The sequence below is a fragment of the Falco naumanni genome, chromosome 4, assembly GCF_017639655.2.
Source record: "Falco naumanni isolate bFalNau1 chromosome 4, bFalNau1.pat, whole genome shotgun sequence".
Taxonomy (NCBI): Eukaryota; Metazoa; Chordata; class Aves; order Falconiformes; family Falconidae; genus Falco; species Falco naumanni.
Window position 1 is genome coordinate 100,542,981 of NC_054057.1, and position 17,201 is coordinate 100,560,181.

Consider the following 17,201-nt stretch of genomic DNA (forward strand, 5'->3'; position numbering starts at 1 on the left):
AGTATCATCATTGGTAAGTATTAGATAAAATGTAAAAGGATCCAGGAATCTGGCTCTTCCAGGAGTGGATTTTCACTGCATATTTGAGGAAGAGCTAGAGTGTAATGACTAAAGCAGAGAAAAGAGGAGCAAAATAGCATGATCATCTTTACTCCAGGCTTATATGACCTGGGAGTAGAATTTTAAATGTTGACCTCTTAAGTTTCCACACTTCTCTGGTTAGTACAAAAACCCAAAAACTAAGGAAGGATAAGGTAATAACCTTCCAATCATATCTGCAAAATGAGGATCATCTGCTCTCCATGATCTCCGGGGGAGAGGGGACGAGAAGGAATCATCTTAATTTGCAACAGAAATTATTTAAGCAGGCACTAAAGAAGAACTTTCAAAATGTCAAAATGGGAAGAGCTACTGAGGGTTGCTGTTGGGTCTTCTTCATCAGAGATTTTCAGAAACTAGTTCAACAAGCATGGATGGCTTAGGTGTGCTTGATCATACCTTTATGTGAGGACTCAGACCAGCTCACTTATGGTCTTTTCCAGCCCTTATCTAGGACTCTAGAGGTGGTTAAAGCTCTGGAAGGCTTTTCTCGCTGCTGCATTTGAGTCCCTGCTTAAGCAAAGACTTGCTAGTGCCTGTGCAAATGATGTTATGCATCCACCCTCTTGTCTCCTGGGACAAGAGTCACTCATGAAGTGCATTGCATCAAAACTATTTCACCTTCTGCCCCATGAAGTCATCGATGGCACAAAAAGATTCTATTCCCTTGTGACTAGTGGGGGGAAAAAATAACCAGTCATAGTTACATGGTTATGGCAGTAATATACACAATATTCTCTTTTCCTTTTCTGATGGGCAGAGTGTTTATTCTTCTACCAGCTGTATTCATTTAGCATGTTATTCATCTATTTGGTTTCACTATGTGTATATTTAACGGAATGCAGAAGGGAGGATGCACTCTTCAAACAGCTTTTCTCCACGTAGTTATGTATTAAGTGAGTTTATATTTATAGTTAGCTGAATCTGATAATATCACCTAGTGTTTGAATACTGTAGCTGAATCTTAGATTTAGACCACAGATGGAACTGATTCAGAAATGATTTTGCAAATGTTGTGAAACTCATATAGTCCTAATTATCTTATAATACCTACCTCTGAACCTGGAAAAGTTGAAAGGAAGACAATGTATACACATTCCATGAGAAAATAAACCAAAATGTCAAGTGTACCATATATCTAAAGGGACAGAAATTAGCTGAGGATGTATTTCTTGAGTCTGTTATGTCAGAGTGCACCAGGGACTCAAGTTCTAAGGGTTTTGGTTTTGGTTTTCAAAACCCATTAAGAGACAGAAAGCCTTCCAGGACCATTGGAGCCATTGGCTAGTTCCAAGTGGCTTGAATTCTGTCTGTGATATATGTGTTTAGATGTACCTGGATATTTGGTTAGCTTCATCTCCCTGTGACTGTTATTACAGTTCTTTTATATAATACTTGCAGCTAAATCAAAAAGGAGACAGCAGTCATTCGCCCTGAATCGCAACTTCTGACTACGCGTACAAACACAACTCCGCTCACACCTTCTGCACATCCAGGGTCAAATGCAGTTATAAGACTGAACAGGGAGAAGCTATTCATAGTACTACAGAATAATTTTCCTACAAGGTCTGGCTTTTTTTAAGAAAGTCTAACTTATTTTAAGATGAATGGGTAAAAGAAGGGGGAGTGGAAATTATTTTCATGTCCTGAACGCTGCTGTCTGTATAGTGAAAGTAATAAAAACACAGAAGACTGAAAACCTAAAAGTAAAGGCTGAAACCATAAGTATGACAGAACCAGTTACGTCTCACAAACTCAGAAAATCTGAGATTCAAGATCTGATGCTGAAATTCTGGTTAGGGTAGTCTTTGCATCAAAAAGATTAGTTCAGTTCTGAGCAAGCACATAGGTAGGTAGGAAATTTCATTCACTATATAGTTGTGATCGGATACCTGTTCCAATTACAAAGCCCCTTCTAAATTTGTAAGTATTTTGAGGTCCAGAGTTTTCAGAAGGACCCATCTCTTGCAATGCAATTAATATGGAACGGCAGCAAGGGTTAAAGACAATCTTTTCCCAGAGTGATTGAATGGTTCAGGTTTCACTAATGGGGAAGGTAGGTAGGTTTAGGTAGGTTTAGGGAGCCTTGGACAGGATCATCCACAAAATGTACAGTTAGGCTGAGAAAGCACAAGTAGGTAACAAGTTCAGCAAGTTAGTGAATGTCTAGAACTCACCACATTCTCCGTGACTCCCGTCCTGTTGGCAGGCTCACATTCCTCTGCGTGCCCGTTGCAAAAGCAGCTTCCCCGGATGATCAGGTCATAAATAGCATAGTGGGCAAATCTCTGGGGTTTCTCTACCAATCCTGAGCCATGGCATGGACATTCCTGTCTTTTTAACAAAAGGAGGCGGAGGTTGGTGAGTTTCAGGAGATCTTGAGCCTCAGGACTATAGGGGTCTTCAATCTTGTTAGCCGGGTTTAAGGCACGATAAATCACCTGAAAGACGGAAGATTCACATCCAAGAATAGGTATAGGACTCTGCATACAGATCAAACATCCCAAGGAAATGTTCATGAAAAAGTAGTATTTCCTATTCAGATGACCCTGCATAAGCAGTTGTGGGGCTGTGACTGATGCCAGAACATTACAGCTGAATTACCCCCAGCTGGCCAAGCACAGCAAGTGTCTATGTACCTGCTTTCATCCCATCTCAGATGTGAGATAGGAAATGCTTGAGTTTAAACACCTCTCCCTGGGATTACTGACCCCAGTCACTTCTTGCAGTTTAGCCAATGTGTGGTAACTTGTCAAGCACTGGTTGTGTTTCTAACCCAAGGGACAACAGTGTCACTCAGAGAAATCCAAGGTTTATTGACATAAATGCAGTATTAATGCCATCCAAATTTCTCAAAGCATTTTAGGAACGTCGCTTTAGCAGGAGTTTTAGAGTCAGGTAAACTAAGGCACTAAGGGGATCTGTGAAGGAAGTGGAAACTGTGGTCAGGCTTTTGGCTTGGTCGCTTGAGCTATATGTTAGAAAACACGGCTTGGCTTAGGATGAGTAAGCATCGAGACAACCCTGTCTTCAAACAAAGCCAGCTGGTGTATTCATTAGGAAAAGAGAAGTATCTACACTGCAATGAGCTTGCAGGACAAAAGGTGCCTTAATGCCTATTGGCAGTCAGCAGGTTGTTACTCTTTTGTCACAGCTTTTATGCTGTTTGATAGTTCTTCAGAGCAGCAACAGTTTGGTTTTGAGTATCACAGCTCTAATTTAGTGTTTAACAGTGACTAAAGGGACATGTATTTCGGCATGTGGACTGCTCTACCCTTCTGTATCTCTCAGAACGTGTTTGTTTCTGTTGCTCTTGGGGAGAGGTTGATAATGGAGGGCTGCACCACATTCCGTGCCAGTGAACTAGAGAGCTGGTTGCATTCATTCCAGGCTTAGGTGTCCTCTATGGGTATGCTAACTCTAATTTGAGAGTTGTTTTCTCCTCTGGCTGAGTTTTGCATCACAGCAGAGGGGCTTACCTTCAGGGTTCTTTGGCCATGCTTTACAAGTGGTGACAGCGTCTGACTAACTCCATTAGCAGAGTGAAAGTGTTGTTTCCATAGGGATTCCCTCCTTCTCTCGCACTTTGGTTTTCATTTTCTTTCTTTCTGCTGAACTGACCGATCAATACACTTGAAGGACGTAAAATACTTTTGCTCCTTGTTGCTTGCAGAAGCCAGAAAAGAGGTTGTGCTACATGCCTGGGAGATAATTCTGTTGCATGTTCATGGCACATGGGGAGAAAAACCCCATTAAAGTAACAGAATCAGCTGCCAGGCTTTGTACAGAGCTACATCTGCCAGTGCCACAGAAAAGGAAGTGGTACGTTTCCCACCTGTTCACAGCATTTTCTGTTTGGTTAGCTCTGTTCTTTTTTCTTTTAGTTCCCTTCTTTTATTCTGTCAGCTACTTACAGTAGCTGCAAACAGCCCTGTTTGGTGAAATCAGAGGTGCCCGTATTTCCTTGTTTGATAGAGCTATGGGCAGATTGCCCAGGCTGTGCAATGCAGGTGCCTACATTCCCCTGACCAACGAAACCATGACAAAATAGCCCAGGCCTTTCCACCCCAATGTCTACATTCCCCCAGTCAATGGAACCATAAGCAAATGGCCCGTTCTGTTTTGTCCAGGTGCCCAGCATTCCCCTTACTGATGGGTTCACAGGACAAAGACCAAATCTCCTCTGCCCAGTTCCCCTAATCCAGGATGGTCTGATCTTTCTAGTGAAAACCAGTTTTATGAACTCTCTCTCCTTTGTCCCAGTCCCCTGTGGACCACACAAGGTGGAGTGGTTTCTTAGAGTCGTGAGCACCTGGTTGTGTACAGACACACACATCTTCCTCCCACATAGTCAATTAATCTAAGACAAAGGCAGTGAACTCGATGCAATTGTTTTGCCAAGCCTGCTAAGCTCAGAGATCTCAAAGCAGGGTTCAGAAATAATACTGGGATATTAATGGTTTAAAGTCCTTGTGAAACTGTTCTAAATTGGCATAAAACAGAGGAACCAAGGGTAAAGTGGTCTGTTCAGTCACTGGTTTTTATAAACTCTATTCTCACACTTAGCTTTCTTGTCTATGGCTTCTCTAATATATATGCTTAGTAAAAACGGTATCTCATTTCAGGATAGCTCTCCTGTGGATACCTAAGAGATCACTGGCTGAAGAACATAAATGCAAGAGGTACTTTGCTACAGGACAAGACATCTGTAGGAAAGTAATCAATATGTCATTAGCTTCTGCAAGATCTGCCAATGTCCTTGTCCCGTATGTGGGCTCATTGCCTGGTGTGCAGTGTGAATTCACACACCCAGTCGAGGTATTTCTATTCTTTTATTCTAGTTTGTGCGAAGTAGGGAGCTAGGTGGTAACCCACAAATGCCTAGCCCCCCAGTTGTCAAAACTTTACATGAGTTATACAGTTCAGCAAAGATATCAGCCTTCATTGGTTATCAGTTACGTATTTCTCTCATCATTTAGTACTTGGTTTTCTATTTGTTAAGCAATTCTCTCACTTCTTATCTTAATTAGTCCATGTGCTCAGTTTGTATTTCTCTTTTGGTCTTGTGTGTGTGTGTGTATGTGCATTTCTTGAGCCGGTGGTCAATGAGTCAGTGGGTGCCATCTCCCCCTGCCGGGATTACCTTTCTCCCAGCTAGTGCTTAAGTTTTTCTGAGTTCACTTCTTGTGGTAAACTTCCAGTCAGCTTATTCATCTTCTGGTGGTACTTTCTTCTTGAAGTTACTCCTTTAAACAAAGAACTTGCTGGTGCTTAACAAAATGCTTAGCAGGGCATTCAAAAATGCCTGTAACTTGAACTGTTAACAAGTCATTTGTTCTGATTGTTCTAAAGATCAGCTACCAATCAGTGTATTTAATTTTATTAAGTGTTTGATATTAACCTCCTTATACAAGGCTGAGCAAGAGGCTTAATGTGTCTGTGCCCCAGAGATCCCACTTGTGAACAGCTATGGATCTCCTCACAGGAGACAGGGAGGAAGGGTGAATGAGGTGAAGAACAAGACTTTTTACTGGGCCTCTCTGAAAGAAATTACTAGATAGTGGCCAAAGTGTTTTGTTTCGCTCTGTGTCTCTGGCATTATACTTCTGCTTGATGGCAATAGTCTTGCATTGTGCTGTGTTAACTGTGAAGGAAATCTTGTGTATTGCATTGTGCTACTAGAAACCTATTTTCTATACAGCATGGTAAGTTTAAAGAGATGGATTCATGTTTTGGGATCTCCAGTCAATTATCCATCCTCCCCATGTCTTAATTGGCATCCAGATAGAACTAAGTTCTTTAGGCAAAAGAACAGCTGTTGGGTGCTCTTCTCTCAGCATAGGTCCATTTGCTTTCACGAAGCTGTATTGTTTTTTGCTTCTTTGCTTGACAGCTTGGAAAAAGGTTGGATTCCCTGTGGGTTTATTGTTTTGCAAATATTTTCATTTCTGGCCTTGAATCTCTCGAGGGAGCTTGCTTCGGCATTTTTCATATCCCCTTAGAACTCTGAACATTATTTGTGAGTAGAGATGTTAATAGCTTGGATGTCCATTAGGGACTGTGGCATCCTTTTAAAAAAGAACAGTATTCCATTCCAGTTGAGGTACAAGAGTTTGCTTCTATGATTAATTCATGACACATTTCTGTCTGGAATAAGCTCAGTGGTGAGACTGGATTTGTTTGTCCTTATCCCTCCCAAGGCAAGACTTGTTAAGTGTTAAAGATATTATTTGGGTGACATAACACTAGTGAAGTCTTTTGGGAGTGGAATTTATATGTTCTTCTCGGATTCAACAACCACTAAGGAATTAGCCTTGCTTAACTTTGTAAAAATCAAAGATATTGAGGACTTACTTTAAACAAAGACATTTTGTATCAGCAGAGTCAAAACAGATATGTTGTGCCAATATAAGCAGGTTTAGGTGAGCTGCATTTTGCACACAGGTAGCACTGTTTTATTTTGTAATTGCATAAGTATTAGCAACATTATTTCATATATGCATAAAACTGGAAGATGGAATTTCCCTCTCTCTTCCCTTCTGGAGGACATATTCTCCTTGAAATATTGGTGGTTAAAACATTTGAGCACAAGGGAGAGTATAATGCAATCACCATCTCTTGGCTCATTTTTAATATTTGATTGGATGTTTCTTCTCATATTAAAGTGTCAGTCATTAGATTTTCCAGAGCATATGTATTGCCCTACTGTCAATAGCAATATGTTACAAACCATAAGTTATACTTATTAGTCTACTATGTGTATTGATGCAAATAATTGTAGAGTGGGATGAATTCTTAAAACAGATATGGTATCTCACCTTACATGCTCTAATTTTTTTTCCATAAATGCATAGTTTACCTAAAAAAAACCCCACAAACAAAACCACTAAACTTTTTTCTGTACTAAAAATATAAGATTATATTTTAAATGAATGTGTTTCGGTTTGTGGTTCCCTAAGAAAAAAATGAATGCTAAATTAGGAGACAGATTGGTGGTTGCACATATAGGTTGATAATTTTATATGCACAGGGAAGAATTTTATTGCTGTAAAAAAGGAAGAGATGTCACTGTCACCAAAATACAAAGTTGGGAATGTGACTATTTGTCCAAAGCCCCAGCGCAATTGTTCAGTATGACATTCAGCAAGTAACTTAAGCCTTATGCTGTTCTGGTTTGCCAGTGAATTCATTAGGAATAGGAGAAGTCTGTTGTATGTCCTGCTTGCTTTTTGTAAAAATAGGATGCAGCTATTCAAATACTTCATGGAATGGGAGGAAGATTAATAAATGTATATCTGTGAAATTCTCTGGAATCCCTAGAGATGGATCTTCAATACATGCAATTTCAATAAAAATAGATAAAAGACAGGAGTTTGGCTGTCTCAACCGTCTCTGCATAAATGTTTTAAAGATTAGATTAGAAATGGATCTAAGTATTGGTGAACTCCCAGAGTCCTGAGCTGTAGGAAGAGACACTCCATCTTTTCACTGTTATTTGTTCCTTTTTTTTTTACTTTACAAGCAGTGTGTTTCTGAAGCCTATGAAGCAGATTCCTTCTATACAGATAGATGTTTGACTTCTGCCTTTTGCAGAAAGGCAGAAATACGATTATTTCTTCATTTCTCAAAGATACGACGCAAATTTGCAGTTTTCCTTTATATTCATGTAAAAGACATGAAAAGAGTGTAAGGAAAAAGTGTTTTAATTAAGATGCAAGCCCTGAAAAGGCCTTCCCATAATGTCCACTGTAAAACTATTTCTCATGTAATTAAATCTATCTAGTGTCAAGCTCTGTGGAAGCTCTGTTCATTTTTTTGCTGTAACAGACTGCTCTGAAATGTCCCAGTCATTTCTCTAAACATCAGTGTGCAGCTTTCATAAAAGTAGCATACGCAAAGCTGCAGAAGAAAATCTGATGGTGGTTAAATCTGCTAAAGGACACCCTACAAATCTTTCAGCTTCCATTGAACTGGGTGGAAGTTGAGGGTATTCGCCACCTTTATAGTCTCAACCCTTTGTGGAAATACATCCTAGATCCTGAGTTTCCCTTATAACCAGGAGCTGACACTGGAGCTGAATGCTGAGTAGGACATTCATGCTTATCTGCATATCTGCTATCAAGCGCATATTTGTCATTCTCATTTTCAAAAGTCAATCAGCTGCGCCTCAAAAAGATGGCCACTACCCTGTCCTCTCCTGACCTTTCTAAGAGCAAGGACGTTTGGAGAATGCTGTAAGTATGCAAAGCTAAAAATGGTAGTCACTGTTAGAGGATTGGTTGAGCTGTACACAAGTTGGCACAGCTTCACAAGGGTGATATTTTATCACCAGTCAAGAGATCATCTTCATTCCGGAGACAGTGTCTCAAATTTTTGATTTCTTGCCATATGTTTTGCTTCACCATTCTTGATGCAGATAATTCTGTTTTCTTAACCTGATCTTCCAGCCAGCATTAGTCAGAAAAGATGTGGACACAACAAAGGTTTCCCCTTGCAAGCTCATAGCCTAAGGTCAAGGAATATGAGTCATAAACAGAGGGCAGTGCCAATGCATGGCCTCCTACAAAAGAAGATCCTTGTGCAGAACAAGAATTTGATATTACAAATCATCTTTAAGCTATGTTGATCATGTTGCACACAGTCAGGTTAATGAGGTCAGACATGTCTATGTGCTTACACTAGGCCCATCAGAAGGAAGCTGCAATAAAAACTCTCATCAGTCCTAAATCCTCTTCATTAAGAGATTTTCATGTGAGTTGATTTTGTTCTTAAAGGAATAGTAAACAATCGTCTCAGAATTTTTCCTACCCAGTGGAAAATATTTTCTGATTTATTTGATGGAGCCCCTTGGCTAAAATTAATTCTTCCATCTTGTGGTACAGTAGTTATTACTAAGAAGTAGTCTTTTTCCTGTTTTGAAATACTCTTTGGAGCACAAAGAAAGTCTAGCTATTCTCTTAGCTATTAGAAAGCCCATTCTGACGATTCATGGAATAGTGTTTTTCAGTCATGATCCACTGCTTCTCTGTCTTTCCAGAGAATACAACTTAGAAGCCAGTATAGAATGTAATAATTTGTTAAAGAAATAATTTACATTTGATTTTTTTAATTTCTCTGATCTGGGTAAACTCAGCTACTGCCAAGGCAGTAGCAACTTGAATTCATTCTGTGTTTTCTGAAACAGAAAGGGTCAATATCCCCCAAGTTTGCATTTGCTTTGAGGTTATTCCAGTAATCCAGTCAGTGTGACATCAATATTAATATTTAGGCATTGCTGCCAATATGATGATGGACAAAGACTGCACAATTGAAGTTAGAGGCAGACAAATCTGAAGAGCCTTGCAGACTTTTTCTCTTCCTCAAACAAAATGTATTCTGTAGGTTCAGGTTATTTGCAGATGTAAATCTATATTTGTATGGAAAGGCAAGGTTTGTAGGGAGAAGCAGTATCTTCTATCAAGCCAGGTAATGTAGTCGGAGTACAAAATCTAGACTATTGGGCACGAAAACCTTCAGCTTGCTGTCTGTATACAGGGAATGCACAAAATTCCTTCCATTCTACATAGCACCGCCTTACATGGGGATGTGAGAACATTTCCAAGCTCCCAGAAAGTGCAGTGTCCTTTTTCATTATGAGGAATGATACCTGCTCTGAAATGGCAAAGGGCAGCACGAGCAGTTCTGTGATGCAGACAGCCCAACTGGGAACTGGATTGAGAATGAGGAGACTCATTTCACTCTGCTGAATTGTCAGGGAAAGTTAAAACAACCCATCACCGTCAGTGTAAACCAATGTCAACCAAGCCATATCCTCATGGGAGAGCATCCATTTCTTATGAGAGCCACTTATATCTCTGTATCTCTTGTACATCTCTTGGCTGAAATCTTACACATGAACTGACTTGGCTAAGTGTATAGTCTCACCATGACAGTGATATGTGGACAGCTGCAGAGCAAACAGTTAGGTGTTCTTTTGCCTGGAGTTTGACAGTTACAAAGAATCTGTAAGATTTATATTTTTTCACAGTTGAGACTTGGAAAAAATTAATGGCTGCAATTACACTAAGGTTTTGTAGAACAAGGTAAGAAAAAAAATATCATTTGATACCTGCTGCCTTGTGTGTTCAGGAAATGGAGAAGCAATGCTCAAAAAAAACCCTACTGTGTCTTTCTGGACAGTTTATGAAGTTCAAAATGTCTGTGAAATAGCTCATTACAAGCCAGGTCAGAGTAGGACACTTGGTGCTCTCCTGAAGTTCACTTGCCAGGGATGAGAATGCTGGAATGGTCTCATCAGTTCAAATTCTCTTCAGAGACAAATCCTTGAGCCCCTTCATTCTTTCTCCAGGGAAGCCGGGCCTGGCAGTGCTATCTGCTTGTTTACACTGCTGGTGTTAACTGCTTCCTCTCAACTTGCCTCTGCATTCTATCTTCTCTACAGTTCAAGTTAAATGAAATGCTGAACAGACAGCCCTAGTCATAACATTCAGGCACTTACCTTCACTAGTGACTAATCCCTCCTGGAATCCTTTCCGGCTGGAAGTCAGAATAACCTGAGCATCATGGAACTTTGAGAGGCCAGTCCTGGTGACTGTTGGACAATTCACTGCACTGCAAGACCCTGCCTTTGCATCTTAGCTACTAGGAATTCAACTCTGTGATGTGCTAAGCATGTTTCTTTTCAGTGACCCCACTGCCATATGAGATCAGACCTTTAAGAAGCCACTGAAACATCAGTGGTGACCTCTTGAATTATTGATGTTGCCACTTAATGAGGTATGTGTGTGTGTGGGGGATCCTTCTTTGTTCATCAAAAGGTTTGGCGTGAATACAGTAAAAGAAAAGCCTGAGAAAAGACAGAAAAAAATGTAGATGCTTGGTACACAATCACATACATTCCACACAGAGCCCTGTCCCTTGCCTGGTTTGGTGTCTGTGTGTAAGTGGTCCCCCTCTGCCATAGCTGTTGCTCAGGGAGTCCTTGTAGATGGAGAAAGGCAGCAGAGGTCTTCAGTGTCAGTGCAGAGAAAAAGGACTTCTGTAGGGTTGACTGTGGCTTCTGTCTGAACAACCTGGTGGCTTTTGAAGCAGACAGAACTGCATCCCATCACAACATGTCTTGATCTGGCATTCAGAGTGTGTTAGAAGAGTGATTAAAAGTCTTTAGCTACAAAGCGAGTCCACTCGTCTTTGACAAAAGGCACTGCTGGGGACTTCTGTCCCTAAAGAGGTCACCACAGGATACAAAACGGAGAATGAACAGGTCTTCTGTGCAAGGCACACTTAACATGTTGCCATAGAAACCAGTTACTTAATTCAGGCATACACAATTCTTCCAGCCCCCAGTGAATTCCAGTAATGGGTTTATTATATCACACTTCATTGGTGTCATCTGTCACACAGACACTCACATAAATGAACCAGCCTTTGATTCGAAACTCCCTTCCACTAGCTAGACCCAATAGGGGAATGGTCTCCTTTTGGGTCTGGTGGTTACAAGCAGGTCAGTGTTCTACCCACTTTGCATGCTAATGTCTTCCTTTCATGAAAACATCATCTTCGATGGAGGAAAACATTTGTTTCCATTTCCTGATATTCCATTTTATTAAAAACGTGCTCTTAATCTCTCAGATCCTTGAGTGCACATGCTGTCAGGATGCAGGTTGAAACATTTCAGCTCCTGTTTTCCCCATATGATGTTTGAACTCTAAGTCACACTAATGTGTGATGCAAAGTTGTGGTAATTTCTCCTTTTGTTTGGGCCAGAGTTTTGATTTACATTAGCTAACCTGAAGGCTCATTTTAGGCTCCATGACTATATAGCACAGTGTTTTTAAATTAGAAAAACAGATGGATGGACAAATAGGTAAAAAAGGTCTCAGTTGATGCATAAGACTCCATGCAAGCATTGCCTGTAGATGCACTTACAGTAGATGAACAGACCTTAAAAAGGTGGGATTGGTTTTAGTTCATGATGTTATGTTGAAGGTTGTCATACTGAAGCTGATGAGCATAAGATTAGAAGCATTTGTTTCCCATTTAATATATCATTTCTTATAGTGATAGAAGTCAACAGGCAAAACACAGGGTACTTGGTAGGCCGGTCAGGACTTAAGACGTGCTAGTGGAGCATTTTCACTGAGAAGTGTTCATAAGCATAAAAGTAGGTGTTGACTTTGTGGTACTTCACATGAAGCAAATGATGTGTAGGCAATTGGCAGTGAATAAATTGCTCTGCCTCCTAGACCAGAAATCATCAATAGAGCAAGTTTATTGCCAGAATAGTTAAGATGAGGGACCTAGGATCTCAGCTAGATAGATTCTAGCTGCAGAAGTACTCTGGATCTGAACAGGAGTAAGGGATTTAGTAAATGCTGGAGTAAAAGAAAACTGCAGAAGAGACATTAGGTAGCCATCTCCTTGCGTTTCTAGAGGACTTGTTCCCCAGTGCATGACACCTTCTGTCTCAGCTGTACCTTATCTGAAAAGGAATGGAGATGTGTGAACCTGTCAGAGGTGAAAGATAAGGGATAATCTACAAGAGACAGGGGATACATCCTGACTTACTGATACTTTATGTTCTGTTGTGATGTTGTCACATCACTCACCCAAATGTCTTCTGCTTACATTTTAGTCTCCTAAAAGTTTCTCTTCTGCCAAGTTTCCTGTCCTGCTTCCAGGAAAAGCCTCTTTCAGTGGTCTTGGAGGACCACCAGAGTGTGCTGACTCAGGGAAATACATCTCAGTTGTATGTAAAGTTACATGCAGGTGCATTTAAGTTATTGCAGCTCTCTTACCTTGTCCTATCGTACCTACATTATTCAGTTCTGGAAGCCAGTTGACCTGAAATCTTGTTTTATGATGTGTCCCACATGGGTTTTAAACCCAAGTGTTCTTAGAAAGCCATCTCTTTTTTTTTATTCCTTTTGTGCCCTGTTAAAAAGGAATTTGTGTCTTTTCTCCAAATAAATGGGACAACACCCAAGAAAAACCTGAGTGTCATGCAATAGAAATGACTTCAACCCTCTCGGTAGAGAAAACTGGCATTTATCTCAGAGCATTAATTAGCATTTAAGTTGGAACGGTTTTGATCATTTCAGAAATGTTGTCAGCTTGTGATGTGAGCTTCTCAGCTTAGCCAGAATCAGTAATTGGATAGGTCAGAGTGGAGGTGAACAAGAAGCAGAGAATACTGCACAAAGTAGTGGTGGGGATTCAGTCAGCTTCCTTCCAAGTCAGTTGGGAGTCAGTGTTTTTCAGGGGATGCCCTGGTGACATTTGTGACACTAGGTATAAAACTGCAGTTCTGAGATGCATGGGCAAAGCTCCTGTGAGACTTGTAGCAACAGTAGCAGTGTCAGGCAAATCTGATCAGGTATCACTTTAAATAATTACACTCTGCCTTCCTTTATTTTCAGCCACAAAAGAATCTGCTGTGTCATATTGCTGACCTGAAAAGCCTGATGCTTTTGCACCCGTGTCATAGTGGCATTTTATGGATTGATTAAGAGGTCTCCGTAAAGTCTGTCCAGAACTTCAGAATCCTTTTGGACTGGATGTGCTGTGAAACAGTATTTGCCTTGTTCACTGTTACGTTGCCCTGAGATTCCTGTGTGCTGCTTTAAAGCTTCAGCTCTCCATCCTGTGGAGGAAGTGACCTCTGTATTTATTCAATTCATGTAACAGTCCATGGAACTATTTGGGATCTGCAAAGGTATGGCCTGTAAATGTATGACTGTTCTTACTATTAATATTGTTTTCTAGCATCTACTACCACAGTGTAGATTGATTAAGCATACACATACTCATTTCCGTGTAGTTGCTGCCCAAGTTGACAGAATGATTTTGACAGTTGTAATCACAAAGGCTTGTGTTGGATGAATGTTTTATTATTTGATTTTCTGCCATCCACTTCTCAGATTTGTTGTAGCAGCAACACATGGTCTTCATGATATTCCCCAAGGTTAAGTAAGCACAAAAGCCAACACAGTGCAGGGCAATATGGGATATTGTACTAGAGAAGGAAGAGTTGTTTTGCATTTAAGGCCAAGGCATTTGCCTCAGATCCCGTATTCTGTTCCTTACTCAACCAGAATATTGTCCTGTTTTACCACGAAACACTTCACCTTTCTCTGCTGCCCTTTCCCCTCCTGTGAAATGGCCACAGGACCATTATATGTGTGCTGAAGATCATTAAAGGATCTTGCAAAGTACTTCCAGATATTTGATTGGAAGGCACACAAGAGTGGAAAATTATACTAGTTGCTTAGATTCTGTATTGATATAGCAAACTGTAATCTCTCTACAGAAGACATTTGGCTTAAACATATCATGCTAACTGAGCAGAATTACTACTCCAAGAACAAGACAGTTGAGTAGTCAGATGATCTGCTCCAGATTTGTAATATGCAGAGGTTTTTCCTAGTCTGTTGCACAAAGATGAACTCAGTCTCTCCTTACTGCTGTTTCCGTGTCTCAGGTATAGTACATTAATTTCTTTCTTTTCAAGTGCATTTTGAAGTACACTGCTGAAACCACTGTGTTTTTTGAAGCCTATCTGGACCATTCACATCACACCTGAGCTTAATTTGCAGCAAAGTTTTACTGCCAAACCTGCATGATCACTTCCAGACAAGGAAACCAAAAGGATTGTGACTTCTCTAAGGAAGAGAGAAGGAAGTGAAGGCACTCCAGCTTCTGTTGTGACTATAGGAATGTCTTATAATCTTCCTTTGTGCCTTTATGTCTCCTCTATAAAATGATACCAATGATATTTACTGTCTTTCCCATCTAGACTGTTTCAATATTGATGAATGAAAAGGGTTATGACTAAACTACGTATCTGATTACTAAGTAGTCATTAATGTTCTTGTCAGAGGAATTTATCAGAGCAATTGCACATATATTTTAGAAGAAAGCCTTCCACATATGTTTAACAGCACAATCAAATATTTATTCCAAAGAAGGGTATACCCACTGTTGAATAGTGAAACCTGGTTGCTCCCTTCCACTTCCTGCATCTAAACGGTTTCGTTTCCAAAGCCTATGGCTTGATATGATAAGAGCAGTCACCTCCAGCAAGGAAAGTCACATTAAACTTAGGGGAAGGATGTATTTAAAAGTCATCCAATCATCTAAGTCATTTTATATGGAGAAGAAAAAGAAAGACCATGTAGTTCATGTCATCCTAAAGTAGGAAAACCAGACTTTACAAATGTGTATTTCCCTACATCTATTTTGTTGGAATTCTAGTTCGGTTATTGGCACCTGCAATGTAAGATTAGGCAATGTCAATCCTATCCTGTGCAGCTGTCATAAAAGAAAGTTGTTAAAGATTTTTCGTTGATTTTCATTGATATATAATTCCTCTTCTTCTTCCCCTTTATTTTCTTAACACAAAGCCTTTGGGGTTGGGCTACCTTTCGTAATTTATATGCACAGTATCTCTCTGAGCATATACTCTCTGATTTTCAGCCAGTCTTCAGGTGTTTGACATTAAACTTAGTCCAAACCTCAGTTATTGCTTACCTCTCCTCTGGTGCAGGGCACTGCATCTGAATACCTGGAAGTGCACATGGAGCCTTCCTCAATGAGATCATCCTGGAGCCCAAAAGTCGCTGTACAGTTGACAGAGAAATACTTGTAGGGCCTCCAAGTCTGCCCATAGTCCTGGGACCTTTCCAACACCATTGCGGCTGGGCGAGGTGACTTGAACACAGCGATGACATGGGTCAGGTAGAATTCTGTTTCAAAGTCCAGTCTGATTTCTTCCCTGTGTACCCCTTGGGCAGACTGCCACCAGGAAGTGGGGTTTGCAAAGAAATCGTCTGTCATGTCAGCAGGGAGATGGGAGTTATCAGGCTGGTTGGCATTGCATTTGGTGCAGCGAGGCTGCCCACAGCCATGGGAGACTTGATGGAGGAGATTGTGGTCTGGGTAGAAGCAGTACAGTTCTGTACTGTTCTGGCCACATGTGGTGAGAGTGACTGGTGTCCTCCCTGTTGCAAGGTTTCCCACTGGAGGGTTGCAAGAACGGCCATTACAGCGGAAGGCTCGTAGCCTCGTGGGATCTGAAAGACAGGCAAAAGAAACACAACAAGTAGGATTTCACAGATAGTTCTCAGGCTGTAACACAGGTGACCATGCAGATATTTGGAGTACTAATGTGGGGACTGACATCAAAGAAGACTCCTTCTAAGGAGAGCTACTTCATCTTTTCACACAAAGCTACAAGGGAATTTCTCAATAAATCTAGTCCTTGGTGTTGGTGCTTAACTCAGAAACTGAGGTCTTTACAAAATTCAAGCTGATGGCGCTTAACTTTCTCTTGAAAATGCAGTTGCATCAATCTATAGAATTTTATGTTTAACCACAGAAATCTTGTGTTTTCTTAACTTTCACTCTAGTAAACTCTGTATCTGAGGACTGAATCTATTCAATGCATTTTTATTTTCATTCTTACCAGAAAGAAAAGTCAAACTGTACTACACACTGTAGAAACATTAACAAAAGAGATGATTCCTGCCCAACAAAGTACAGACACTAATTACACATACAAACTCGTGCAGAAAGCATGTTGCTCTATACTTATGCATTACTGGTGTAATTTTGAGGGGTGTTGAGCTTCTGCTTCTGTTGAGATCAGCTGGAGTTGTCAGTACTTAGCAGAGCTGAAAATCAAGTCTCACTTTTGTTTAAATACCTTTGACATGGAGGTAGATGACTATTACTTTGTCTGCCAAGTTTGCAAATACTGGCAAATTTTTGCTATCTTCAATGTATGTATCTACCTATTTCTAAATTAAGAAAAGGTAGGGATAACTACAAAGTCTTAATATTGTTTGGAAATCAGTAGTGTCCTATGATACTGGAATTAAAGGTCGTTCCAAAACCATATTACCCTACTGGAGAAAACTGCTTTTCTAATGACTTACAATGTCCTCTTTGCAACTTAACAGTCTAGAAGGAGTTAAAAACTGACCTTGGAAGGTCATAAATCTAATCCAAGAGGTCACAAGTCAGATGACTGGATCTCAGTCCTACAGGAAATGACCCTTCCAATGAAACATAGGATGACCATAAACCCTGGGTAATCTAAGAGC

General features: G+C 40.4%; 1 protein-coding gene across 1 annotated transcript in view; it reads right to left on the bottom strand.

Annotated features, from left to right (window-relative positions):
* Window positions 1-17,201, bottom strand: part of LOC121087455 (netrin-4-like) — a 56,378-nt gene that overhangs the window by 32,633 nt on the left and 6,544 nt on the right. Inside the window, exons 2-3 of the mRNA XM_040592496.1 lie at window positions 15,628-16,169; window positions 2,277-2,540 (exon numbers count right to left, since the gene is read on the bottom strand). Coding sequence (XP_040448430.1) covers window positions 2,277-2,540; window positions 15,628-16,169 — 806 coding nt within the window. The remainder of the gene's footprint in view (window positions 1-2,276; window positions 2,541-15,627; window positions 16,170-17,201) is intronic.